Genomic DNA, 27,986 nt, shown 5'->3' on the forward strand with positions numbered 1-27,986 from the left:
TTGACGGATATTTACTCTCTTTAAAAATAACTTCAAAAATAACAACACTTCAGATATCATAAGATGATTACATCAACAATTACCAATTTGCTTCCAGACACATTTCACATTTTTCAGTTAGCCTGCTTCATGCTATTAACTGTACATTAAAGCTAGCTAGCGTTAGCCATTTCGCTTATGTTCAAATGCTCTACAAAACATTTTGTAACAAACATTTGGCAGTCAGCTGTTTACTCTAGCAACTTTCTAAACTCTTTACAGCCGTTAAAATATAAATTATCTCTACTTTGTACTAACCTGTGGTACAGAATAAGGAAGACAATCCACGATGACTTGACGTATATTCACCCTCAGGATTTATTCTTCCTCTGTCGTTTTGTCACCGACTATGTACAGACTATGTCTTAACTATGTCTAAACTATGTCTTAACTATGTTTAAACTATGTCTAAACTATGTCTAAACTATGTCTTAACTACTAAGTGCTTCTAAGTAAAAAAACAAAAACAAAAAACATTCGTAATATTTAACAATTACAAAGTACTGTGATGTAAACGGTTGAGTCGGGTTTTTTTTAGGGAAATAACTTCCATTTCGGTCAATAACTTTGTATTTGCTCGATATAATAGCACATTTGCTGTCGCTCGTAATGGCAAAAATATATATTTAACGTTTGATTTGCGTTCGCCACCTGGTAACTCTCAACCCGGAAGTTAGTAGCATATAAATATGCCTGATCAAAACTAATTTGTCTTGTTTCTACATATTCAAAATGTTTAGTTTTTATGCGCAAAAAGTCGATAAAATAGCAAATTTACTGTCGCTCATGATGGCGGAAATATCAGATTTAATATTTGATTTGCGTTCGCCACCTGGTGGTCACATTGGTTAGGTACAACCACCAATGTGAGGTGATTTTAAAAAGTAATTTCACGGTTTAAAGAGTATCATTAAAGTTGTATGAAAAAAAATATTTTAGTTCCGTATTCGTCCTTGAAGCAAGAAAGTTGACATTTGACAACAGTTGACATAAAAACTGAGGCAAAAAAAAGCTGGGATTTCTTTTTTTGTTCTGGGAATGGTGCTATTCCTACTGCCACCGCAAGAGGGCGATGATGCTTTTAGTGATGCAGTACGTTGATTTGCAATGAAAAGGCTAAGAATCACTGACCTCTTTATGCAAGCTACACAATAAAACGGTACTGATAAGACAAAATACAAACATTAAGTAATATAAATAAGCACACAACACATTTTCATCACAGTTAAGGTTTATTTCATTCAACATTTCACATTACAAATATTTTAAAATTATGCATACTGTTATATAAATAGTTGGCCGCAAACAATTAAATAACATTAGATTTTTCTTTTTGTTTTCACTAGCACTTCTACAGACCAACTCCTAGAAATATGGACATATCCGTATTACATAACTTAATTAGAAAGGAAAATACAAAAATAGGAACTTATAAAGTGAAATGACAATAAAAATTAAGGTGATATCTTAAGTAAAAAAATGCTATTAATAAATACAACAACCTTCCCATACACAGTTAAAAACTATTGAAATCTTGCCATTAAGTAACATTAACAGACAAATATTTAAATATTTCTTTTCCTTCAGAAAATGTGAACCATATATTGTGGAGCACAATATAGCAATTAGTAAAAACTAGACACTTTGAACATATTAAAAGCTTCACCTCAAAAATAGAACAAAAAATCTGATCAAAATTATAAAAATCAATTATACATTCCAATTAAAAATATACCAATAAACAGCTAAATACATTGTTGACCTAATAATTACAATGCAATCAATCACAGTAGCTTCAAATAAACCAAAAAAATATATATAAGCAAAATGAGCACAAAAACCTTTTTTTTTAATGTTTTAAAAATAACTTCAATTATTTATATTAGTACAAATAGTTGGATTTCTTTTCTGTTTTTTTTTTACAAACACCAGCATGAAAAGGATTACATTAAACAGTAGAAAATGACTTGTGAAAAAACATATTAACATCTTCTTTAATTAAATGTCTGCAATAATTAAAAATGGCATTTTTTTTTCTTAAAGAATTACATTGCAAAGAGTCTTTCATCTGGAAAAAGGTTCAAAAGAAGTATTGCACATAACAACTTGAAAGTTAACTTGCAACATTGTATTTTTTTGTCTTTATTTTTAATTTTTTTTTTTTTACCACATTCAAGTCTTAAAACTCCCCTTCCTCCATGTAGGTCTGTGTAAGATTTATCAAGTCTTTATTAGTTGTTTTTTTTTCCCCAACAGTGTTCTAGAAGGATGCTTCACTGCCAAAAAAAAACAAAAAACATAAAAACAAAACCTAACTTTCACGCTAATAGCTTCTGTTTTGTGCATCCCGCTGAGGTCTGCCAATGGGGGTGCGAGAGAAGAAATGGGGGCACAACGGATTACGGGGAGGTTATCCTTAACAATAGCTGAGAAACATTTGGTGCACATCACAACAGTTTATTTCATAGCTAATTCATTTTCTGTTTTTTTTTTTTTTTGTCGCCATGCATGCTAAGGATTACAATAGGTGCTAGTTGGCAAGAATATATATATGTATATATTTATATACGTTTTTTTTCATCAAATATTAAAATATCTAAACACCAAACATCCATTCTTGTGATACGAGATTCAGCGTTAAGTGTCAGATTTTTCGCAGTTGTTAAGTCACATCAAATTTTAAGATCACCACTTTTTTTTTGTCATTTTTTTTTTAGTTATTTCTCGCCATGCTATTATTATTATTATTATTAATATTATTATTATTATCATGATTAGACTGGAAACATCAAGTGTAGGAAAAGCTGAAAGACCAAAAGAGCAGATACACTTTGGTCTCTTCTCTGTGAAGTAGTCGCATCAACACACATTTTTTTAAGGTTGTTAAAGAGTCCTCAGCACTGAAATGTATAAAAAGCATAATTGAAAATAATATTATATATCTTGAAATCACTCAGCTCTATTTTTTTTTTTAAATCTTCTTTAAAATGAACATTTCCATATATGCAGATCTCTCAGTAACAAAAGTACAAAAGCTACCTTTCACAATGTGAAAAAATTGAGGTATTGCAAAAAGGAGTTTCCCCATCTGTGAAAAATGTGCCTAAAATGACTGTCGGAAAAGTGAAAAAAAAAAAATAGAGAAAAAAAATCTAGAAAAGGAGTGCATAATAAATTTTTATATGTGCATGACAAAATAATTTAGCTAGAAAACACTTTCAAAAAATCAGCAGGCCATGTATAAAATAATTTTCATCTCATTTTGAACAATTGTTCCCAAAAGTGTTGGAAACATCTATAGTGGGGGAATTTGGGGGGGTGAGGGGGTAGGGGGGGCACACTCACACTAGGCCCATCACATCACGCTCGGCACTCACGCTGTGCTTGCTGCACTTATTGGGAGTTGGAGTCGTCACTTTCTAATACAGTTACTGCAAGGTTTCCTTATTCATACTGTGCAAGGTTTATTCATTACTGGCGGGAGGAAGTGAATGCATTGATAATACTACGATGATGATGATGATGATGATGATGATGATGTTGATGATACGTCCAGGCACTAGTCAAATCTTTGCCCAGTGTGAGTGCACCCTAGAAAGCAATATGTTCACCGTGTGAATGTGCACTTTTATATTTTGTCATGTTGGAAAATAGCGAGAAGGAAGTGAATATTTTTGATGCGATTTTACTGCAGTTTGTATTTTTAAGGCCAATCTTTGGTTTTGACGGCAGGATAAAAATGGGGCTGATTTATTATTATTATTATTATTATTTTTAAATCAACTACAAACAGGAAATGAGTTCCTACTACACAGCCATCTTTGGTTGCTGGACCTAAAGTGTGTAGTAGTAGAAGCAGTAGTGGTACTACTACTTTTATTTATGCTAACAAAAAATGTCTGGAATAATTCCAAAATTGCAGAAGTGGGATGAGGCTTTCTTGTATTAAAAAAAAAAAAAAAATTCCGTATGGTTTCCCACCCCTGCTAAACATGTGACGTACTTTTCTAAATGTGGTTGTAGCCCCATAAAAACTGTAAAATGGCTACTAAACCAGATCGTTTTTCGTATTTCTATTCCAGTGTGGAAGGATGTGACCTCTAATAGATCTAATAACGAGGCTTGCATGGATTAGCGGGTTAGCTTGAGGGGGGGGGCATCGCCTCCCATTGCGATACATTCCCATAATGCACTCTTGCTTGCGCTGGTACCATATTACAGATACAAAACAAAACATATGGAGGCAACGAAGCTAGCGAAGTACAGAAGTGTGCCAGTGACATCGTAGCTCCGCCCACCCACCCCCCAAAAAGGGAGAGAACACGGGTAAAATGTTTTTTTTGAGTTTTTTTTTTTTTTTTTTTTTTTGAGGTATTAGTTTTTGCATGTCAAGTTTGGAGATCGAAACCACAAATTATGAGATTTTTTTTTTTTTCTGTTGGGACTGGAAAAAACAAGAAGAGTGTGGCCTCTCTATTTCTGTGATGCTAGATATTAAAACAGCTTTGGTTATGAACTAAGGGTCTGCTATACTGCTGTTGAAATAAGTGCACTCTTCTTCAGAAACATCTTTTTCAATTCATAAGAGCTCTGCTACAAAATCAAAACGTCAAATTTAAAATAGTTTTCTTTGCTTGAGGGCGGGGGGAGAGTTTTCATACCAAAAAAAAAAAAAAAAGACACAGAGTAAGAACAGCATGCCAATTGAATAGCAGAGTACCATAACACATCAACGTTCCTATAGAAGCATTTTTGGGGACAATATTAAAAAAAAAAAAAAAAAAAAAAAAATTAAAACTTTTTTCCTTGCTGGACATACTTTTGATATATTCCTGTTTTCTCTCTTGAAAATATAAATATTAACTTAAAAATAGTTGTTGAGCACAAAGGAACCAGCAACAGAAAAGTGCATTTATTTGTTAAAATGATTTGTGACTCCTGCACTACCTTGCCCTCCTGCTTTCCTCCGCCGCCGTGGCGTCGTCATGGCGTCATCATGGCGTCGTGGCATTCAGTTCCAGCGGAACGAGATGTGACGAGGCCGGTCGCCGCCTTCCTTCACTAGCGGCTTGTGGAACTCCCGTCCGGCGCGCGAGTGGATGGCTGCCCAGCAGTACTCGCAGTAGTACTGCAAGCAGGTGACGTTGGCGCAGAAAAATGGCGCAAACTTGCCGCCGCAGCGAGTCCCCTGGCACTCGTCGCACAGCTGGTCATCCAGCACGTATGGCTTCACTTCCACCTGCAGGCAAAGCAGAGAGTTAGGGAATTAGGATATTATAGGAAAATTAGCAGCACTAGTTTCAATGAAGTGTCCTTATGTTAGCATTATATTTTGTATCGTTATGCTAATCGGCATACGGCTAAACGACTCATGTTTTAGGACTTATGTTGAACGGGACCTATTATGCTCATTTTTCGACGCTTTGTATCGAGTTGTGGACTCCTATAGAGCAGCTACACACAATAACTTTTTTAGATTTTCCAGAATCTGCACCTATTCAGCTGTTTTTCCTTTGATTTGTGCTTCCGGCGAAAACGGTCTGTTTTAATTTATTCCACCCACACCACCCCCTTCTGGGCATGCCCACTCCACTCTGATTGGCCACACACCCCAAGTGCTTCTTAACTGTGATGTCACCTCTTGTGACATCACAAAGGGGCAGTTTCACCACGCCTTTTGAAACCCAGCGTTTTGAGTCATCCCAAATAAATGCGCAAACCTCGTTATATGAAACTTTGGCATCGTTTAACACGAGAATACAACATTTTAACTACATTTTTAGGTCAGAAAAGTGGAAAAATAATACATAATATGTCTATATAAGGAATAATAACATATTGAGTTGCTCCGTAATCTAACATGACATTACAGTAAACTCGCTGGTGCAGAGGCACCGTGTCAACAGTGCCTCTGCACTCCATTTTGACTTGGCTACTTGAAGATGCAATAAATCAATTCTCCAAAATTCCCATAATACAATCAATCATGTAATTGATTAGTATGGCTGCTGATGTTTTGCCTACAGTGTTGCCATTATTCTCTGTACCATTTTTTTTTTCCAGCAGGGAAATAATGCCGAGTAGAATCTAGACAGTCGAAAGGAAAACGTGAGAGCAAAGTGAGGCAAGACCGAGGTCACATTTCTTTCCACGAACCCGTTTATCGATTTCTCCGTGCTGCAGCTGCACAAAGCGAGCACTGATAGCAGCAATGTAACTCTGCTGATTAGAGAAGGCGACCCGCCCTGCTCCTTTCGGGTACTTCAGCTCGGGGTCTGTGTCGATGCCGGCGTAGCACACACCGCCGTACAGACGGTCCATGATCATGGCCAGCTCCACTGCAGGGGGCGAGATAAGGTACAAGCATAGGAAACGTGAAATTAAAGAATAAAAACAGCAGCAGTGTCAGCCACTGAGGTTCATGGCTGGTGAGGGAGTTTTTTTTTTAATATTAATATAGGTCATTAACAGGAAAACATTTGTTTACTGTTGTTTTCATAATAGTTTTTATTTATGATTTATCATTGCTTGTTGTTTTTCATTTTTGACGACAGGTGCTCGCCTTTCCTGATGTCAGCCAATCCTGCGCACTCTCGTTCAGCCTTACATTCATTAAGTTCATGAGGGCAGCAGATCTGAGCGCTTTAAGCCAGCAACACAGATGGATTAAAAGGTTAGCAGGGTTCGAGGGAACACACAGAACTAGAACAACTAGATTTCTTCAGAGAAATTAGAAAATGTGAATTTTTTTGCTCCATGAAGCCAGCTGGACCACATCGTCTACAAAAAAAAGCAGTCCTGCAACCACAAAAGCGGAGCCCCTCAAGGCCTTGGCTGCGCCCAGTAATTCTGTCCATCAAAGAAAGGAAGCCTTGGAGGAATCAAACCCGGTCATAGAAGGAACAGCCTAAATTAGCGGTCCAGTACCACTATTGTACCATGTCATGTGTTTCAATGTAACTAAATAAACAAACCGTTGTCATTATTACAGAATATGGATAGGTGGTGGGCTGCACGGTGGACGAGTGGTTAACACGCAGGCCTCACAGCTAGGAGACCTGAGCAATTCCACACTCGAGTTTGCATGTTCTCCCTGTGCATGCGTGGGTTTTCTCCGGGTACTGCGGTTTCCTCCCACATTCTTAAAACATGCGAGGATAAATTGGCAAATTGTGCCCTGTGATTGGCTGGCGACCAGTCCAGGGAGCTGGGATAGGCTCCAGCATCCCCCGTGAAAATGCGGTAGAAAATGAATGACTGGCTAACACAAGCATAGTAATTGTAGCCAATCCTGGACTGGGGTTGCATGATTGCATGAGTGCTGCTGGCACTAGGGAGCTTTGGTTCATAAACGGGAAACATGAATTCCGATTACCAGGAGTTTAAGTGTCCTACCTGCACGTAACGGGCGAGGCACCCCTCCAACAAAAATAGTTTTCCTGGGGTCCAGGGGCTGCGATCCATCCATCACAAAATCACTGTCGTTCAAGTTCCACGGGCGGATCTGGACCTGTCAATCGAAAGTAGAACTTTGCAACAAAAGTCGAGCTAATTAGGAAACAAAAAGCGGGATGCTAACTGGTTTGTCTTTGATGGTGGGACTGGACACACACAGGTACAGCTTGCCATCCTCCTCGATGCAGGCATCAATCAAAGCCTGCACGGAGCTCTCGTCCTGGAAGAGCAGGAAGGCGTAGCCTGCCCGTGGAAACGCTTGCATTTAGGTCAAGGCTTTCTACATACACAAGGGGGGTAACGTGCGTATGTATACCTTTAGGGGGGAAATAAGACTTGCTCTCGGCTTTATGAGGCCAGTCAACAAACAGGTGTCCAAAACGTCGAAAACTGGCAGTTATCTCGTCTGAAAGAAAACAAATGAAAACTAACGTTCAGCTTTTCAAAAAGGAGGGCTTATCGGGAATGGCCTATTTTACATTTTACTGCGCTTTTCTAAATGAATAATGCATGTTTTCTTTCAAGCAAGGACATTCCACTCAAGATTCAGTCTTTTACTGTGTGAAAGCCCACACTAAAAAGAAACAGTAGAATTACAATCATATGTTATACATACTGAAACACAGATATAAATCGTCAACTATATATATATATATATATATATATATATATATAATAGTATACCAGGAAAAAATATCAAAATTATAGACACAAGAGCATAAGTGATCATTTGATCATTTTTACATTCAAAAATAATAATAAAAAAATATATATATATATATATATAATATAAATAAAAATACGTAATATGTTTTACAAGAAAAATGTTTGATTATCAATATAAGGTCATAATTCAAACATAAAAATATATATTTTACATGAAAAAGAATCCTGAATTTAAGTAAAAAAAATTTACATTTTATAAAAAATAGGCCTAATATGATAACACTAAAGTCGCAATTTTTACATTTTTAAATGTAAACATGTAACATTACATGTAACAAAATGTAAACGTTTTTTGGAGGGGAAAAAAAGTAGTAAAATAATTAAGTCATAATGTTAAAAAAAATTACAAGAAAATCACTATTACTATTCTGAGAATCACAATTTTACAAAAAAAATTGGGATTTGTTTTACAAAATATTACTTTAATATTGCAAAAAAATCCTTAATAGTAATAATTTAAGAAAATGTTTCATACAATAATCTTATAATTTTAACAATAGTCCTGACGTGATTGAAATAAGGTCAAATATACATTTTAAGACGCAAAAAGTCCAATAATTAGGAGAATAAAGTCACTCAAAATTTTTACACAAATATCTAACTATAGGAAAAAAAGGAACTAATATTTGAAGTTATAATTTATATAAAAAGATATAGTCGATAAAAAGACTAGTCAGTTTTGTGTTTTGCAGTATTTTCACTGTGACGTAGCAGTCTCTTTGACCCGCCATGCAACATCAAGATGTATTTCGGGAATTTGCGTGTACCTTCATCTATATCTGGGGGCAATCCTCCCACAAAAACCTTGCGTGAGTAGCGCTCCACACGCTCCCCGTTCTGGTGTGGAAAACAGTGTGGGGAGCCGAGGCCTGCGAGACCCTGATCGCCACGCTCGTCATCAGGGAATCCATCCTCCATGGGGAAGAGGGAAGAATGGCCTGAAAGTAAAAAAAAAAAAGTACAGGATGAGGGTTTATTTATTTCCTGAGGAGAGCACAAACAACGCTTAATCTGACACACCACATTTGGCTGCGTCTCTAACCTCGACCTCACCGTCTGCCAAACGGTTCGAAATTGTTAAGAAAAAAAAAAATAACACAATAACTAAACTGAACAAGCATGCAAGTTTACACAAAAAAAAACACAAGTTCCCTGTCGGTGAGGGTCTGCGTTGCTTTACAAGAGGATTGCGTGCGTATATGTGTGAGTATGTGTGCACACGTTGTACGGGTTAAGCCCTGCCTTGCCTATGCCTGTTCCAATACAACCTGCCCTGAGCTGCTTTATAAAGATTTATGCCAGGGAGTTAGCCTCAGCCTCAGCTTACAGTGTTGTGTGCTGCACTGTGGAACGTGTAAGTGTGTGTGTGTGTGTGTGTACGTGTGCAGCTGAGCTATAGTGCTACATTTCTGCTAAATGCTAACAACCTACAGTGTCCCAACAATCACATTATGGCATGCATATGTGAATAAAATTTGACATGTTTTTACCTCGTCTCCTGCTATAACTCCTGGCTGCGTGTGAAATCAAACAAGAGTGGGGATTATGAAAAGTCCACAATGCATTTCATCAATAAGCGTACCAAGCGGAGAGATGGTGCCCACTATATTATGCATTAGAATTTCCACAAAAGCAGCAGCCGCCATGTTTGGGGCACACATTTATCATGCAACAATGTCTGCAATATTTCAGTGATAAAGCATTAAAAAGTCATCAAAAATCATAACATCTTCCTGTTCAAATGTGCATAATAAAGACAAAAATGAGCATGTCATCAAATAAAAACAGGCAACTGAAATTCAACACCTGCTTGGAAATGACCAAATTACCACCCATGGAACCTCACTTCATATACTTTCCACCATTCTGTAAGTCCATAGAACCATAAAACACGGTCTATACTGTAGGTTCAAATCCCCCATCCTCAACCAACACCAAAAATAATCAAATTTGCAAGGGTGGTGATTCATTATACTGGTTTTGATGTACCATGAAAGGACAATGATAAATGAAGTCGTACAAGGCAATTCTTCTTCTCGTACAAGAAGTTTCTACTGTATCCATTACAGTTAAGATTTGTGATCATTGCCTGTACAGAGATGGGAAGAGGGTGTGGGGGGGGGGGGGCAAACAAGAGTGCTTATCAGCCACCATTTGAAAGCACAATCTGTTCCCAGCAGCCCTCACAAGTAGTCCAGGAGACATTGTGAGAGATTGCAGCGGCAATATAAAAGGACTGGCAGCACAGAAAGGATGAAGAAGCCGCGGTACACACAAACACTAATCCCCAGCTCCCGCAGTCAACTTTCCAACCCAGATGGACATTACTCTGGAGGGGAAGGTCAAAAGGAGGGGCGTGGGGGGAGGAGATTGAAATGGACCAAATAGTTCTATAAAAAGATGAGGAAAAATAAGATTGCAAAACACGCTGAAGCACGCTGATGACAAAAAAAAAATGCATGATGATAATGATGAAGGGGGGGGGGTGAGAGCAAGCGAACGAGATGTGTGCTGCGTATCCGCTGGCACCATCTGTCTCACGGCTCTATGACAGCTCGTGACCATGTGATCCAGCCATGTGACCTGCACATCTTGTGAACAAACTACATGGCCCAGAGACCAGAGAGCAAAGAATAATCACGATATTAAAATGATGCATGTCAACAAAAATGGCTTGCACTGAAAATGTGCAAAAGGGTTGTCATCATCATCTCCACAGAGATTTTGGCAGGCTAACGAAGTACAGGTGATCCTCCTGTTATAATAATAATAATAATAATACATTTTATTTGTATAGCGCTTTTCAAAATACTCAAAGACACAATGAAGTTGAATAAAGCAAGTAAACAGAATAAAAGACAAAATACAACATTCATTGGTTAAGATTGGTTGGTTGATTGGTTATGATCGAGTTTGATTCCTATGACGCGTTCCAAGTCAAATTCTAGTGTCAGATGTCAGAATTCATACCTAAATTAACGCTTAAGTCATGTTAGCGCTGTAGCTCACGTAGCCACACTAGCATTGTCCTCCTGTCCCGCTTCTTAATGTTAATACAGTATATGGCATCTATTTATTATATTGGACAAATGCACAGCTTAGTAGCATTAATAGGAACACATACAAAACGGCGTATTCCCAGCATGGCCCGAGTGAAAGAACTTTTAAACTGATTTTTTTTTTTTATTTAAAATTGTTGAAAAATACTATAATGTAGGAGCTTTAAGCACAGTGGAAATTAAATTTGACTCCTAGTCGATCAGGATACGTACCATTGAGGGGCAGTGGGTTGTCCCCGCCAGGATGGGGGAACCCCAGACGACCTGCACAGGGGAGACACACAATGGTAATATTTTTAACATGATAGCCCCGACTAGCGCTTGTTTATTTTAATAGTCTAGTGTCAAAATGACTGCATGAGAGCTTAATTATTTGTGACTAGGGGTGTTTATTTCAGGGAAAAAGTTTTTCCTATTCCGTTTATGTGTATTGTGTAAGGAAGCAGTCGCATTCTTCATACTAGACATCCATGTTGCGTAGTAGTGCGTGAGCTGTCATGTCAGACTAAGGAAGTGTAGTTTGATTTTGTGGATTATTTCTACCCTATTTTACAAGGTGACGGTTACCAATAATAACTAGCGTGTTTAGCAATAGTAATAATTATGCAACACTTTATCGTCTACTTTGCGTGATCGAGAAAATCATAATAATCAAGATGGATTTTGGTCAACCCAATCAAGAGTGTAGGTGACAACCGTATTTATTCAATTTTCTTTTGTCGATGGGCGGTGCCATTTGAATATATCTTAAATATGGCTGTTGGTGTTCATTAGGAGTGATATCACTTTGGCTTTCTTTGGCAACTGCGAGCAAACCAAGAGTTGCCTCCACATCAATCTCATTAGAGGCTACTTGTTTGGGTCTCATCGACCTCCATTTCCCCGTCTGAGCATCTCTCACTATGGGCTTCCTATCGCACATGTCCCCCTTGCCAGGGCCATCTCTTGCAATCTCTCTCTCTCTCTCTCACACACACATAGCTTGTATAAACAACACACAAAAAAATCATGTTTTGATGCCAAACAAGCTTCAAAGTTATGCAAGCCCCGCAAAGGGGGGATAATGAGATGAAAAAGCTGAAATAGTACAACCATTGTTTGTACGGACACCGAGCGTCCTGTGATTGGTGCATTCCAACGCCTCTGTCACATGGACGTCTGAAGGCCCCTCCCCCACAGTGCAGATACGGCACAGTATGCAGGAGTTGCAGCACATGAAACAAGACCTAGATTATCAAAAAAAAAAAAAACAGGATGGACCGCGATGCGTTTTTGAGCATGTTCTTCACAACATGGCGAGGTTGAACTACAAACACGGGCTAAACTGCAGAACTGCGTAATTAAATACGGTTGTCAAATTGGATTTGAATCTTTCATGCGAAGTATGCATGCTAGCACTTGGAGGGGGGTAGTGTCAACAGGGTGGGCATGCCCGTTGCGTGAACCCACCTCGCGTGCTGCCAAGCTTGACATGTTCAGTAATGTTGAGGAAAACACGCATGCACAAGCGGCCACAAACATACTTGTGTATGTGTACTGTATGTGCGTGGCGTGGGAGAACAGAAGGTTCCTTTCTGTCAGTCAAGACAATGCTGGAAGCAATTCAAAATCACAACTACAGACGACAGTTTGTCTCGCCTGGGCCCTGTGCTTTTATTTCTCGCCCTTTGTCCACAATGGTGGCTTGAAATGACAAAAGCCAGTAACATTTATTATATTTGCTACTGCATGTTGGTCTCAGAGAGAGCATGATGCAGCAAATGTGACAAATACTGAATAGTTTATATGTGAGTGACTCACAAGGCGTAGAAAACATTGTAAAAACCTGGATGTTAATTACAGAATCGACTGCAACAAGCAACGAGGATATGAGGCTGAATCTGGCGTGATGTATCATGTGAAAGCAGCAAAGAAAAGAAGCACTGTCATAACAGACAATCTGATAAAAGATGCCTGAAGAAAAATAAGAGGAAAATGGGGTGAAATGAGAGGGGAAACTGATTTGTTGGATTGATCTTCCTCGCAGCAAACAAGAGATAATATTACAGCAAGATGCTATCAATGCTAAGTGAACGTAACTGCATCATATCCTTAAAAGAAAACTCAACTTTTTTTTTTTTTTAGCCCAAAATTTTGCCCATTTTCCAAAATCTCCTGAATAGTTAAAAAGAAGCAGCTCATTACTGCGCATAATGGGACACACCTATACCACAAACAATGGCCGCTATTAAAAACACCTACAACACGGTTTTATGGTTTTATGTACATACTGTACCCATGTTGCAACAGGTGAATTCATGATAACATATTATACAGTATTATGTCGTACTTTTTGGTCCTTTTTGGTACTTTGAGCATGACTGGAAATAGCAACACGGAAACAAACACTTCGCATTAACTTTTCCAAACTCAAAAACAAAACACATCAGTGGTAGCGACAGCTCCAAGATGTAGCCTGAGGAAGTTCGTCGCTAACCTGCTAGTAGCTAGCCGGCGTGGTGTGGCAAAGTGTTGTCAATATTCCATTAATATAAGATATGTGTTTATTAGCCCAACAAATGGAAATTCCACTGTAATGTAATGCAGTTCAATCAGCATAACAAAGATAATAGCAATGTTGCTGTAGCTTGGTTAATATGACAAATTATATGTAAATTGTTTGGAGTTTATAGGCGGAATACAGTACTTGTGTCCCCATTATGTGCATTCTTAGCTGCTGCTTTTTATCTGTTTTTATATCTTTAGAATGTAGATGATGGACAAAATTCCCCCCAAAAGTGCATTATTCCTTAAGGATTACTAACAAAAAAACAGACACAAAAAAGCATGCTATCGGCAGCACCGTGGCTTTAGAGCAAACGCACCAAAACGCAGCAAAGTCGCCTTCTCACATTAATTATTAAGGAAAGATTTACAGAGTTTTGACAGCACAACATTAAGAACACAGCTGGAGCTGGCCGAGCACAGTGGGCATAAGGCTGAAATAAATAAGGGGTGGGAATGACTTGTGGAGCTCATTTATTATGGCATTGTTAGAGCTACAAAACACACCAGGCTTTTCTTCTTATGTAAAAATACACAATCTTACAGGACAAAAGGGGTACACATTTTGGAACTTGAGCAATATTTTCTCGGAAAAGCCTAAAAACCTAAAAAAAAATTAATTTATTATGTTGTTTGCTTTGTCTTTGGCTTTTTAAAACATTATACCTTAACCTTACAGTATTGATAAAACGCCACTAGACGGCATCAGAATGATAGTTACTTAAAAACAAAATGTCACATGTTTGTGGAGTCCAGTACACGGATAGGCGGATAATGCTAGCTAGCTAGCTAGCTACCACCAGTGACAGCTAGGCCAAGTGAGTAAACAAGAAAAGTCAAACGGCAACAAGTTTGATAAGGGAGTGACCAAACAAGCTGGCACCAACTGGAGAGCTATGTTTTCCTTCCTACTTTCTCAGGTAGTCAAAATCATTATCATCGCTTCAGTAGTACTTCACATTATTTCCTATCTGTAAATTACACCTTGGTTCTATTGTACTGTGTAATCTCCGTAATATTAGAAAAGTTAATTGAGCTTAAGGCATATAGTTTCTTGGAAAAAAAACAGCTTCCCATTCAAGAGTGACAACCCAGCAGAAAACACGATTAAGGCTTAAGTTTCATGGCCTATAAAGCATTAATTAACATGCCACCCTCCCAGGAAACTCTTTCAACTGCACTAATGCCTTGAGAATAGAGTATCAATACCAAAACTGTTACCAACATGCATTTCCACCCCCTGCCTCCAAAAAATCAATACTTGTATGCCCTGGTCGTACGCAATTACTGTCAGTTAGAACATGAAACAATACATGAACAGTACATGCATGCACAATCCAGTAACCTATTTATGCTGTGTTGCATAACAACATTTAGTCAATAACTGGCATTGGCTGCTCTCTTGCAATCAATAACTAAAGTCGGTTAGCGTGTGATCGTTGCCAAATTACAATAGAGCGATCTGGGTTTTGACCCAAAGAAAGAGTCAACAAAAACAAGGACTTCAACTAAAGATGACACACAGGGTCAAAGTGACATGCGTTCGAGTCTCGACGCTCTCATAGTTCCCATCTGTGCTTGTCATAGCTATCACTGTATGCATTTAAAAAAAAAAAAAAGTGCAACGTCATGTCGTGGTGTTTGCTTCTGTGTAATGTATGTCACGAACAACGTTTGCACAAGTGACAGGCGCTATGTTTACCTTTCAAGTTGTCCTGCTCAGCCCTCATGATGTCAATCAGGGAGCTCTCCAGAGTGTTCATGTTGAAGCTGTCAAACGACCTGGTGCGTTCCTAAAAAGAATACAGAAAAAAAAGTCACTTAAATTCTCATCAAGCTGCTACATGGCTTCATTTGGAATATAAAGGTGTCATTAACGTCATCTGCAGGAATGACAAAGGAGCTACCAGACCAGTCTTTTTGTGTGTCATTTCATTTTTAAGATCTTTTGTGTACTGTTCTGCGTTGGAAGGTGGTACTTAGGTTGGCAGCAAAACAAACAAGCAGGAGCCGTGACGGCTGTTGGGCGATAGCTTTTGTCACATAAAACTATGGCATACCAACCATACTGGGAATTGTTCCTTGGGTGCGCATGCATGAAAACACACACACACACACACCCATGCAATGTGTGCACACATTCTCAGTCAAGTCTGCTCTCACAAAAGGTGAGCACACCCCTCACGTCTCAGCAAGCATTTGCAAAATTGTGTATTTTTTGCCTATGGCTAAATGTACATACGGTGGTGTGAGAAAGCATGTTTGTCACACTTAAATGTTTCAGAGCGTTTTACAAATATTTACAAATTTAAATATTAGCCAATGACAACACAACTTGGTTCTAAAATGAAACTTTCTACAGTGTGGGACACACACTTTTAACACACCGCTGTATGCAAGACATTCAGAAGACTCATTCAAAGACGCTGTGAATGATGTGTAGTTTTCTGCGCTGGTCACTAGATGTCAGTAATGTTACTGTAATGTTTGGTGAGACACAAACGGCACTCAAAAACGGGATGACAACAACAGACCTTTTTGCAGATCTGAATTTTTACTAATCCCTAGTAAAAACACGGGCTACTCTTGCTGTTAAAAAAAAAAAATAAAAAAAATATTTTCTGCCCGTCACTCAGCTCTCCTGGGGAACATGACAGCAACGCACACTTATTTTGTCTTATTAATGTCTTCAATGGTTTAGTTACTCTACTATATTGGGTAATATGAATGTAAAGGTGACTATAGGGGTGTTATTTCATGTCTACAGGGCTCTAATAATTTAGATTTAATATCCACTGAAAATGACAAGAGCCATTCATGTCTAAATATCCGGCGACACACAGGCATGGTGGTGGTAGTGTCATGGTCCGGGCTGCATGAGTGGTGCCCGCACTAGGGCGCTGCGGTTCAATGAGGGGAACATGAATTCCAACATGTACGGTGACCTTGTGAAGCAAAGTATGAGCCGTATGGGAGGTTTCTAACATAACAAGGCCAAGCAACCTTTCCAGATGACAACAGCCATTATTTTGTGGATAGACAGTACACTGATATAAAAGCTGTACACCAATTCCTTTATATAGTCATATAGTTATAGTTATGTTCAAGTTTCATTTCTATAGTATTGTCCCCTAAGAATATACACTGGGATAAAAATTGATGCTTTTGCGAGCCACTGTCCAGTATATGAATTGTTAATATTGCACCCTCTCATGAAAAGCCACACAGCATGACAGCTACTTCCTTTCACAATTTATGTACAATTTGCTATGTTTGGTATGTCAAAACATCACATGATTAAAATGCCTCATTCGCTGCCTGTGTCTCTTCATTTTTTCCAGCCACTGCCCCAATCATGAGTGTCCTCTGAAAAGCAGAAATGTCTTAAAAGCTTCCTCAGTCATGTGCTCTCAGAGGCTTCTTTCAGTGCGGTGACTAAAATTGCTTCATCATGGTGGTTTGACTGTTTGGTCACGACTAATACGGACGAAGGGTTGACTTCAACTGCATCATAACACAAGCCAATATTAAACATTAGTGAGATAAAATCAAAGTCATAATGGTAATGGTATTATTTCATTTGAACATGCACATGAACTAGTAAACCGGTTCAAGTAAGCAGCGTAGGGCTATTATGTTTTTTCCACTTTTCTGACCTATAAATGTTGTTACAATGTCGTATTCTAGTGTCCAGTGTTAAACGACACCAAAGCATCAGATAATGAGAGTAGCACATTGGGGAAGTGAGCACTGAAGTGTTCTGAAGGGTTCTAACACCGAGTCCTACTGACGTGAATGCAATCCAGGCTTCCTTATATGGGGTGCAGAATGCCTGCACTCAGTTAACGCGGACCTATGTATTCATAAGTCGTCTGGAGCACTAGAGAGTGTGATCAGTACGTAGTGGAGGATAGGGTGTGGAGTAAATTAAACATGGAAACACTGCAGAAAGACATGCAAAATAACCCACCATGGAGCCAAAGAAAAATGCAAGTAATAAAGAAGGTGAGAAACATTATTAAATTCAAGACATTTACATTTATCTTTCATGTGGCATTCTCTTCACCTCCTCCGTCTCCAGTCCTCACTAGTGAGTCAAGAGCCAGGTAAAAGTGACGTTCATTAATCCCTCTCATTCATCATTTATATCCATTTTATATTGTTTTCTGCATGTAAAACTACAATTGTTATATAATTTGTATTAACATCAGCACTTGAATATGCGATACACCCAAGAGAATATAAAAAAAAATATTATAGGCCACACTTTTGTCCACAAAGCTTCACTGAAATGGTTGGCCTTGACAATCCAGATCCTCTTAACACAAAAGCTGTACTTGTCAACCTGGATGTAGTCGAGACAATCAATTCTTCAATGCTCAACATCTTCAGTTGCGTTTATTCATGCATCACACAGGTCAGTCACACCCTGGCTATTGGAAACAATTTGAGGGCAAAGCCACCTCAGGAGAACAATAGCTAACACAGTACAATGATACACCATGAACTCGAATGCGGGGGGTCACATGTTCAATAAAATTCAATAACGACCATAATTTATCGTCTTAGGAAAGGAAAGTGTGGATAAACATCAAACGTTTCTCACACTGAGAAAAAGGGACATGGTCTTTTTTCCCATGCCACTGTTGTGAATATACAGCTCTGACATGAAGGGGGTGTGGTGAAGTCAATCGGACCATGGTCCACCTTCAGAGGTAGCTTCAGTGCTTTAAAAGGGGACCGTAATGCTCATTTTTTGTCCCTTTGTATTAACTGTTTGGAGGACAGAGCACTTATCCATATCCTTATTACAGATACGCCCATATAAGGAAGTCCACTCCTCTGTGACATCACAAAAGGGGCAGTTTTAACACACCTTCAGAAACCGAGCGTTTTTTCAGAGCTCACTTCCAAATGCGCAAACCTTACAAAATTATCTGAACACAAGAATACAACATTCTAACTACATTTATATCTCAGAAAAGTGAACAAAGCATAATAGGTCCCCTTTTTATAGAGGTGAAGATGTTGTAAGGTAAGTGTAAATTAACACCCAGCACATGCTTCGCCTGCACTGTTGTGTTGAATGCAATTGTTGCTGTTTGATGATGACGCCATCACATATGTGATTATTATTTGATGCCGTGTCGCTGTGTGAAAGCACACAGTTACGACAATATCGGGTTATGAATAAATTCCGCAGCTACTGTTGTGACTCTGATGCCGCAATTTTGCAGGATCTCTGTCCAAAAGACGCTTCACCAATGTGGAAGAATGCATCTGTAATAGACGCCGTGCCTAAATTAGTCACCAAGTGCGTACAAATACAAGCAACATTTATTACAAGTGGTGATCCCAAAGACCGATTCCACCATGTGTTGCAGTGGATGTCTTTATTACAGCAAGTGCCATTAAAGGGTAAGTGTGGTGTGCTGCTAAGCAAAAGTTGCTAAATACTATATTTCAACTTTGACTAGTTGTGACATCAACAAACACAATTAAGTATTGTTCATAAAAGGTATTTATTATTATTTTAACATGCATTTGTACAAATGAAGGGCTTTGTGTTCCCTAGAAAACTCAAGATGCCAAGTATTCTCTGGAGACGAGTATATAACGTGAGCCACTATACTCGGAAATAAGAGTAAATAATATACACTGACCAGCCATAATATGAAGTACACAGAGCTGCCAACACTTGATGTCAGTTTTTTCCAAAGCAAGAACAGCAAGTGTTTAAACTGAGTGAGCGAGCTTTTTGGGTGAGGTCCAAGGGTAAAGCACCTGGCAGAGCCCAGGGAGCTGAAGTCCTGGTTTAATATTTTACAGTTTTAAAACTATTTGGTACACTTTTTTTTTTTTTGTATTAACAGCAAGTTTTAAACTTGAGTAGTGGGACTGAAAATTAAACTGAACTTAGTCTGCTTTTACATTAAAATAGTGTGCAGTTTCACTTTTGACTAAATTATTCATTCATTCATTTTCTACCGCTTATCCTCATGAGGGTCATGGGGGGTGCTGGAGCCTATTCCAGCTGTATTCGGGCGAGAAGCGGGGTACACCCTGGACTGGTCGCCAGCCAATCACAGGGCACATATAGACAAACAACCATTCACACTCACATTCATACATATGGACAATTTGGAGCATGTTTTTGGAACATGGGAGGAAACCGGAGTCCCCAATGCAAACTCCACACAGATATGGCCGAGGGTGGAATTGAACCCGGGTCTCCTAGCTGTGAGGTCTGCGCGCTAACCACACGACCACCGTGCATCCCTGACTGAATTATAACATTTTTAATATTAAAGTAATAGTAATATGTACTTTTGATGATGGTGCCGAGCTCGCTAGCTGGCTGCACTTGTAGGCAAACTTAGTAAAACATATCGTGTACTGCCTAAGAAATATAAGCCGAAATATACTATTCAATAGAGCATGCTACGGATAAGTCATTCCAACATTGTCCTTTCATGTCACCTGGATTTATAGTGAAAGATGGAGGCTGTATGAAAAGGTAAATAACTGTAACATAGGGATAAAAGGATAAAGGAGAAACAATACAGAGATTTTGACCTCTACATCTACATTTAAATTGACGGGAAATTGTCCATTTCACTGGTTCTTATTGTGTTTTTAATCACATCCTCAACAACAAGGAGAGAAAGGAAGTCCAAAACAGAGAAGGCAAAAGGGCAGATGAAAAGAAGAGGAGGATGGAGAAAAGGAAAAAAGAGAAAAGGCCTTTTCTCCCTGCCTGCCTTACCAGGGGGGCAGGAAGGGGAAGCAGGTTGGGCTTTTGATGCCTGTGAATATGGCTGCAGCGGGCCAAAATATTTCAAAGCCCTCCTAGGATATTTAACACCTCAACTGTCAAAAACAACTTATTAACAATTGTTAGCCGAGTGCTGGTAATTGTTGTGCATGTAATGGAGAAACAGAAACCTTCCTCTGCTTTGGGGATTACTCAGGGATTAGGCTGAACTCACTTCATTGTATGCAAGCTGCGGAAATAAATAGAGTAAGACACTTCCACATAGACACTGCTTTGTCTTCTGTTGCTTTGTTCGGACACATGTGTAGATATGGCGGGGGCTAATGAGGGCCCGTGCAGCCATAGGCATGTGCACACACATGTACTGCTTCTGTCAAGGGTGTGAGAAGGGCGCAATGAAGCCGTATGAGCCAGAGCTACAGTATGAGCTGTGTGCAGCCCGGCTCAGGCCCCTCATTAGTCTAAAAACATTTCCCTCATTTAGCACCAACGTGACAAAGACCAGGGGTAATGACTGAAACCTCGGGCCTTCTGCAGCTTAATGGCTCAGTCAGAATTAGTGCTCGTAGATGTGCAAGGGAATTTGCATGCGCATGTCATGGATAAAGGATGAAAAGCTATCTCTAATGAATGAAGCTTTTTTTTTTTAAACATTCAACATTATCCTGTTTCAATCAAGTGAGGTCTGCAGTGAAATGAACATCTAATTGGTGAAATGACTCCATGTGAAGTGGAATGGAATGAAAAAAAACAGGATGTGTGCTTGATAAAAATGTAGCACCTCCGTTTTTCAGACAGAGCTTCACAGCCAAGTGAGTTGAGTGAGTTTCCTCATATAGTGGACAGTGTCCTTTACTCAACTTCAGAAAGTACCTGGCATCTACTGGGTAAGGCTTTCATAGAAGGAAGAGTAGGGTTGGGTGATATGGACCTTATCATTCATTCATTCATTTTCTACCGCTTTTTCCTCACGAGGGTCGCGGGGGTGCTGGAGCCTATCCCAGCTGTCTTCGGGCGAGAGGCGGGGTACAATATTGTTGGGATGTATCACGATATGATGATACAAAACAATATAAAATTAAAGTTCCACAGAGTTTTGTATGAAAAGCTACAAACGTTAACCCATATAATGAAATACACTCTCAAATTGGCTAACTTTTCTAATAGGATGCTTCGGGTCGTCTGTCGCAAACAACACCGCGGCGATAGGAACAAACCCCGGGCCCCTTGTGTTGTGCTGGAGCCTATCCCAGCTGTCTTCGGGCGAGAGGCGGGGTACACCCTGGACTGGTTCGCCAGCCAATCACAGGGCACATATAGACAAACAACCATTCACACTCACATTCATACCTATGGATAATTTAGATCACAATATTTTTTTGATGTATCCCAATATGATGATACAAAACGATGTAAAATTAAAGTTCCGCAGAGTCTTGTATGAAAAGCTACAAACCTTAACCCATATAATGAAATACACTCTCAAATTGGCTAACTTTTCTAATAGGATGCTTCGGGTCGTCTGTGGCAAACAACACCACGGCGATAAGAACAAACCCCGGGCCACTTGTGTTGTTGTGATGCTGCCATTTCAGGTGGATGATAAGGTTTGATGTGTTGAAGCTCGATGTTTTGTAACACTCATTTGAATGCATATGAATGCACACTATATTTGCACCACGTCCAAAAGTTACAGTGAGGATGCCAAAGCTTTAACCAACAGTTGACCAGGTGGTTCTCTAAAGACAACATCCTGTCTTGGCTTACAGTACACAACACCTGACACAACAGCAGCTCTCTGGGAAGGAGTGTGTGTGCTGCGAGACACGAAAAGACAACAATATATAGGACATGAAACAACAGCGCACACATTTCGGGGTGGTGGGGTAAAAGCTTGGCACTAGCTGCATTAATAGCAGTTAGCAGGAGTGTCGCTGGCCCACAGCCCAGCCCAAATACTAAATCTGCTCTAATAACACCAGCATCGCCTGCTTATACTGCAGCTTGTGCTACAGTACAGGAACATGGTGTGCCCTGCATGGCTCTTCCTGTTACTTTGGAATAAACAGCCACGACACAACAAAAAGACGGACAAATATACAAACAAAAATCATCCAAAAACTAATGTCTTGTTTCTATATGGACCAATTCATGATACAACCACCTCGAGTAATAGAAATAAGTCAAAATACGCTACACAATGAGTACATTTACTGTCATTCTGTGTTGTTGGCACACATAAACAGACCTGTAGAGCACTGTGAGTGACCAGGTTTTGGCACAGTTGACATGGCCCAGTGTGAAGGAGCCCTAAATGTGCTGTGTCAGTGCTAAAAAGGAAACTACATAAGGCTCAAGACGAAAAAAACAAGGTAGCGTGGCGACACTTCCTCATGTTTTCCATTTAATATAGACGTGCTTGGATAAATTCTACAGTGGTTACCAAACTGGTGGCCGCCTTGTGCAATGTAGTATGTCTACAAGCACTGAGCAACACAATCACAATTTTTATCAGCTCAGACACACAAATAGAAGATTGTGTTTTTTTTAAACTTAATTACATCATTCTCTTTGTGAAATTGTGATTTTTCTCAACATATTCCAACTTTATTTTGATTGTAAGTGCATTATGACTACCCATAGTATACAGTTTTATTTTGACTTTATTTAAAGGTGTGAACAATTCCTCAGTAATTATATCAAGGAAATAAAAAATGTATCATATCAATGGCACATTTTCCAATTCAATAATGTAGGCTCCAATATATCTTGGGTGTCCTATTCTTCTATTAAAATAAAAAATAATGCATGCTCATGTTTCATTGCAGTAATTGAACTAAATTACAAAAAGGTACCAATCTATTGGAGAAAAACTCTCGATTGCGTGTCACAATTGTTGTTTGTAAGTGGGTTAGACTTGCATAATTTCTAGCACTTCTGCACACGCACGCACACAGTAAGGTCATTTAGTGCCCATCCTCCATGTGTCCTTGCTATGAAGAGGGCAGAAGGACAATGCCACTTTGCTTGATCTGATTCATCACATAAGAGAGACACACATACTGCAGATGGGAGTAGCTTTAGCTTAAACTACAACAGGGGATTTCATGACGAGATTGTTCATTGTGTCAGGAGTCAAGTTGAATGCAGGATTATCGGAGTTTATATTATTGTTCATAAAAAAAAAAACGCAATAAAATCAACAAGGAAAGGACATGTTGAGACATCAGAACTGGTCAACCTGGGGATTAAAAAAATACGGGCCATTTTCCGGTCAGCACCTGTTCTGTGGTTATCATCACACTTGTTCTAAAGATCAGCATCTAAGTGTGTAGATTAGGGGTGGGCAAACTGTGGGGCCACATCAGGTTCGCCAAGCATTTTTTTTTTTAACATCAAAGCTGTATGCGGTTGTATGACTTTTAGCGCTATTGTGGCAGGCTTGAGTCATACAGGAAATAGATGCAATCTATCGTTTGAAGAAAAAATCGACCCAAACACCACAACAAAAAAAGTAACCTACTGTAGCAGGAGTGTATCCAGATAAATATCTACACAAAATACTCACGCCATACCCAATGTTTTATTGTTCATAGCGCATATTGTATTTGCTGTTGGACTACCCAGCTAATGCTACGTTGCAATAAGGTCCATTGTCGGCTCTTTGGTTATCATCACAGTTCTTTAGGTTCTAATTTAGATGTTCACTGATCTTAAGTCTCACAGAAGTTTTAGCCTTTCAAGGGCAACTTTAAGGCTTCAAAATTTTATAATTTTGGCATGTGTAAGACTTTTGAATAAAATTAACTAAAACTTAAAGATGGTGGTCTTTGAGGCCAATTAGTGGAGCCATTAGGGCATCAGCAGCTAAAGCAACGAATGAAGTGATCGTCCACTCACTTTAAGAGCATATACGTATATTTATTTCAAATGAATTCAAATACCTGACTTTGACAGAACACTACCAGGAAATTAAGACAAAAAGGAACAATGGCTATGTACAGTACTTAGAGAGGTCATGAGGCCGAGTTGGGGCCTATGGCGAGCATTATCCCCCAGGCCCCGCCCTCGTTGTAATGACCTACACAATCAATCACCATGGCAGATCAATACAATGAATTTTTCTTCATGCTCTCTTTACGCCTTTTCCGTCAATTCTAATCAGACCCTTTTTACAATTATTTGTGCACTCTTAAGTCTTTCCTATAAAAATGTAACAAGTGGACTTGCTTAATAACAGACTCATGCTTGATTATTAATAAAGAAAATAATTAGGCGCCATTTCTGGGAATATGATATTGAGACTTTGTCATGTGAAAAGAGTGAAACACAAATATAAAAAAAAATGTATGATCTCGCTGGTTTTATTCTATAACCTTCTCTGCATCCTTGATAAACCCCCCTCAGCTCGCATATGTGGCACACTGCAACGTTGCAGTGACACAAGCACATTAGTCATCATCACGGACAAGCAATGCAAGCGACTCCAAAAGAAGCACAAAAAAAACCTTACTTATAAGTGAATCGCCTTGTTAATTTCATCTCCCAATGTCTATACATAACAGCAATATCACCTTTACCGCATTAAATTAACATTAAATGGGGTGGGCTATTGTTTAATTGTCATGTATGTGCCATCCCTCATAGATTGTGCTGTGGACAACATGATAGCGTACGTGACGTGTAATACAGACATCATCAAAGCTTTACAATAATATAGTAGACAAAGGGTCAATGCCGGAGTACCGGCCGTGCCAATGCAAAAATGGTTGGTTGATGGCGGCCATATTTTCCCAACCAACACTGCTCAAATTTTACAGGATTGTCAATCCCCTGAAAGACGTGTACTAAATTTCATTGCAATTCGGCTAAACACCAGAAAGCTGTATGAGAAATTTCCAGTTCCTCCGACTTATGGGGTCAAAGACAGTAGAGTGTGCAGTAGTTCAGGAGTAAAAGCTTACAACTGTCCTAATTCTTCCCAAATGTAGTAATTGAAAGGCATTAAAGTCAAATGTATAATCCCTATGCTTTACCGGCAATGTATGGATAATGGATGGGCCGTATGAAGGTTAGACATACCTGGAATGGGAAGATGTTATCACTGCGTCCGACTCCATCATCCATCCAAGACTTGGGGTTGAAGCCCCCGGGGTTGTTGCGAGGGTACTTCTGGGAGGCCACGTGGTTGTTCAGGAAGGTCTTCTTCAGCGGTGAGATAGAGTTGATAGGGGTCATACCGCCATTGAGCCCTCTGCGATAATCTCGGCCCTGAGATCCGCCCCAGCCACCCCCACCGCTTCCGTAACCACCTCCGGGACTCCAGGAGGTGGAGGAGCCCGGAGAAGGCGAGGGGCTCTGGTAGCTCGCTGGCCCCCAGGGGGACGGAGGCTTGCTCAGGCTGTTGGACAAATGCGGCAACTGGTTGAAGGCCGGATTCCTGTGTGGGAAGGGCGGAGGAGGGTGCGGCGAAGCAGGCGAGCGCCGGTGCTGCTGGTGTTGATTGTGTGGGTGCTGGAAGTGGGGGTGCGGCGGGGGTGCCGGGTGGTGCTGCGAGAGGGTGCCGGCTGGTCCTATTTGAGGGGAGAAGTTGCCGCCAAACCCCGGGCTGACGTGATGCGAGAAGTTCTGGAACAGCAGAGGCCCGTTGCTGGCAGAGGCAGGGTTGAAGAAGCTGACGTCCTCGTTGATTATGGTTGACGGCGCCGGCGGGATGGCCGCCGACCAGTTGTTGAAGCCGGTGAGCGACGATGACGTGGTACTGGATTGAACCGGGCCCCCGAGACCAGGTGTCTCCTGGTAATCAAAGCCCGTCAGCACAGGAGACTCGAGGCGGATTTGCTTATCTTTCCCCGCGTCGGGGGCACCGTTGTCCGTCTTGCCATCCTCCGACCGGCTCTTCTCCAGTTCTGAGATGATGATGCCGCCGCCGCCACCTCCGCCCTCTTGGTGACTCCCGGGGGAGAGCTGCTTTTCTTGCGTTTCTTGCATTTCTTGCTGCTGTGCTTTGGGCTTGTCAGGCCCCCCCATGATTTCGTCCTGCACGCTGCTGTGGGTGGCAGAGGCCGGGAAGAGCCAGGGTGAGCTCGCCGTGGTGCCATTCCCCGCGGCTGTGGTGCTGTTTATGAACGCAGCAGGGCTCTGCGACACATTTTGGTGGTGGTGTGGGGGCTGCAGATGCGGGTGGATCCGGACCGGGAATGCGGACTTGTTGCCAGTGTTGTTTTGAACTAGGACTCCAAAGCCGTAATCCCCCATTTGTTTGCTCCCCCCACACACAAATAGTATCCCGTGATCGTTTGGTCCTATGGAGAAAAGAGCACACAGCATGCACGGTTAGCAGTCACTACAGACTTATACATCTCTATACCGGTTTTGCTTTACCCATTCATAGAATTTCTAGATACGTGATAACCATCTCACAGCCCAATGGGCCCATCCTTTCCCTGAGCATTCTATCTTTTTAACGCTTGTGTGCTAAGCAAACATTATACATCTCCGGCTAATTATAACCGCATGACGTTGCCAACCTGTCCACGGACAGCTGAGCTGCTGGCAGCCAATATGCTGCTTTAGTTCCTAGCTCTGATGTGACTAGGCGACACATTCTGCTTTTTGGAGACGTTTCCTTGACGCAAACTGACACGCCATGCATTTAAAAAAAAAAAAAAAAAAAAGGAAATACATTGAAGTCATTTTAAAATACTAACGATCATGACGTGTGCGATATAACTGAAAAAAACGTACGACCTTGTTTGACAGCTGTCAAGACTCTCCTCTTTCATGGGCTAAATACGCAACGTAAAGATGTAGTAATCATTTTGATCATAGAGAGATAACAAAGAAAAGGTTGACAACCGGTTAAAAAATGTAGCTAACTAGCTAATATAGGTTAATAGCCATAGCAAGGTAGCTCCTAGCTTAGCATGCTAGCTGGCTGCGGTCGAATATAAATGTTTCACCTTCTGATCACCACCTCCGACCTCTTTTGTCGAGAACCTTCCGTCCGCTTGACAGCAAGGTGTCGTCCCTGGAAGGATGTTTTAAATGCAGGCAGAGGCGATTTAAAAAGCTGAGTGCTGTCGGTCAGCTTTTTTTTTTTCTCTTCCTCCCTTCTCTTGACGTGTCCTGCCTGCTCAATGACACCGCTATGCCTCCACTGTGGACCGTGTCATCCAAGGGCTTCGTGGCAACGCGTCAAATGCACTCGGCTACGGATGTGTCACAAGCCTTATTCGGTCGGTTTCATTTTTCGCTTCAGTATTTTTTTTTATCTGCCTGATTCCTTGTGTGTGTATGTGTGTGTGTGCTTTGGCTGCCCCCCCTCTACTGAAGCCGACCGTGGCCGAATGACAGTGAAGGATCAGCCGAAACACACTTCCGCTTGT

At 40.2% G+C, this 27,986-nt stretch overlaps 1 protein-coding gene across 4 annotated transcripts; it reads right to left on the bottom strand.

The window, feature by feature from the left end:
• Window positions 1-2,515: 2,515 nt before the first annotated feature.
• On the bottom strand, window positions 2,516-27,962 carry cpeb4b (cytoplasmic polyadenylation element binding protein 4b). Of its 4 annotated transcripts, XM_058087108.2 has the most exons (11): window positions 27,561-27,962; window positions 25,681-26,903; window positions 15,526-15,616; window positions 11,493-11,543; window positions 9,711-9,734; window positions 8,988-9,158; window positions 7,811-7,900; window positions 7,619-7,737; window positions 7,435-7,549; window positions 6,196-6,377; window positions 2,516-5,278 (listed from the first exon to the last, which is right to left on the bottom strand). In XM_058087108.2, exons 2-11 carry the CDS (start codon window positions 26,854-26,856, stop codon window positions 5,051-5,053), a joined length of 2,247 nt encoding a protein of 748 aa, XP_057943091.2. In that variant the 5' UTR covers window positions 26,857-26,903; window positions 27,561-27,962; the 3' UTR covers window positions 2,516-5,050. The 4 variants fall into 4 exon arrangements, with proteins under 4 accessions (XP_057943091.2, XP_057943093.2, XP_057943092.2 ...); XM_058087110.2 differs by lacking the exon at window positions 11,493-11,543; XM_058087109.2 differs by lacking the exon at window positions 9,711-9,734.
• Between the last annotated feature and the right edge of the window lie 24 nt (window positions 27,963-27,986).

Source organism: Doryrhamphus excisus, linkage group LG21 (assembly GCF_037039965.1).
Source record: "Doryrhamphus excisus strain RoL-2023G ecotype Guam linkage group LG21, RoL_Dexc_Guam_v1.1, whole genome shotgun sequence".
NCBI classification, from domain to species: Eukaryota; Metazoa; Chordata; class Actinopteri; order Syngnathiformes; family Syngnathidae; genus Doryrhamphus; species Doryrhamphus excisus.

What these genes read in the sequence shown, in the direction of transcription:
- cpeb4b (XM_058087108.2), bottom strand. Translation starts at nt 26,856, where the DNA reads ATGGGGGATTACGGCTTTGGAGTCCTAGTTCAAAACAACACTGGCAAC. An exon ending in TGAGCAGGACAACTTGAAAG is followed by an intron (nt 11,544 to 15,525) that starts GTAAACATAGCG and finishes TCCCCTGTGCAG; the next exon opens with GTCGTCTGGGGTTCCCCCAT. An exon ending in ACGGAGAAATCGATAAACGG is followed by an intron (nt 5,279 to 6,195) that starts GTTCGTGGAAAG and finishes CTTTGCCTGCAG; the next exon opens with GTGGAAGTGAAGCCATACGT.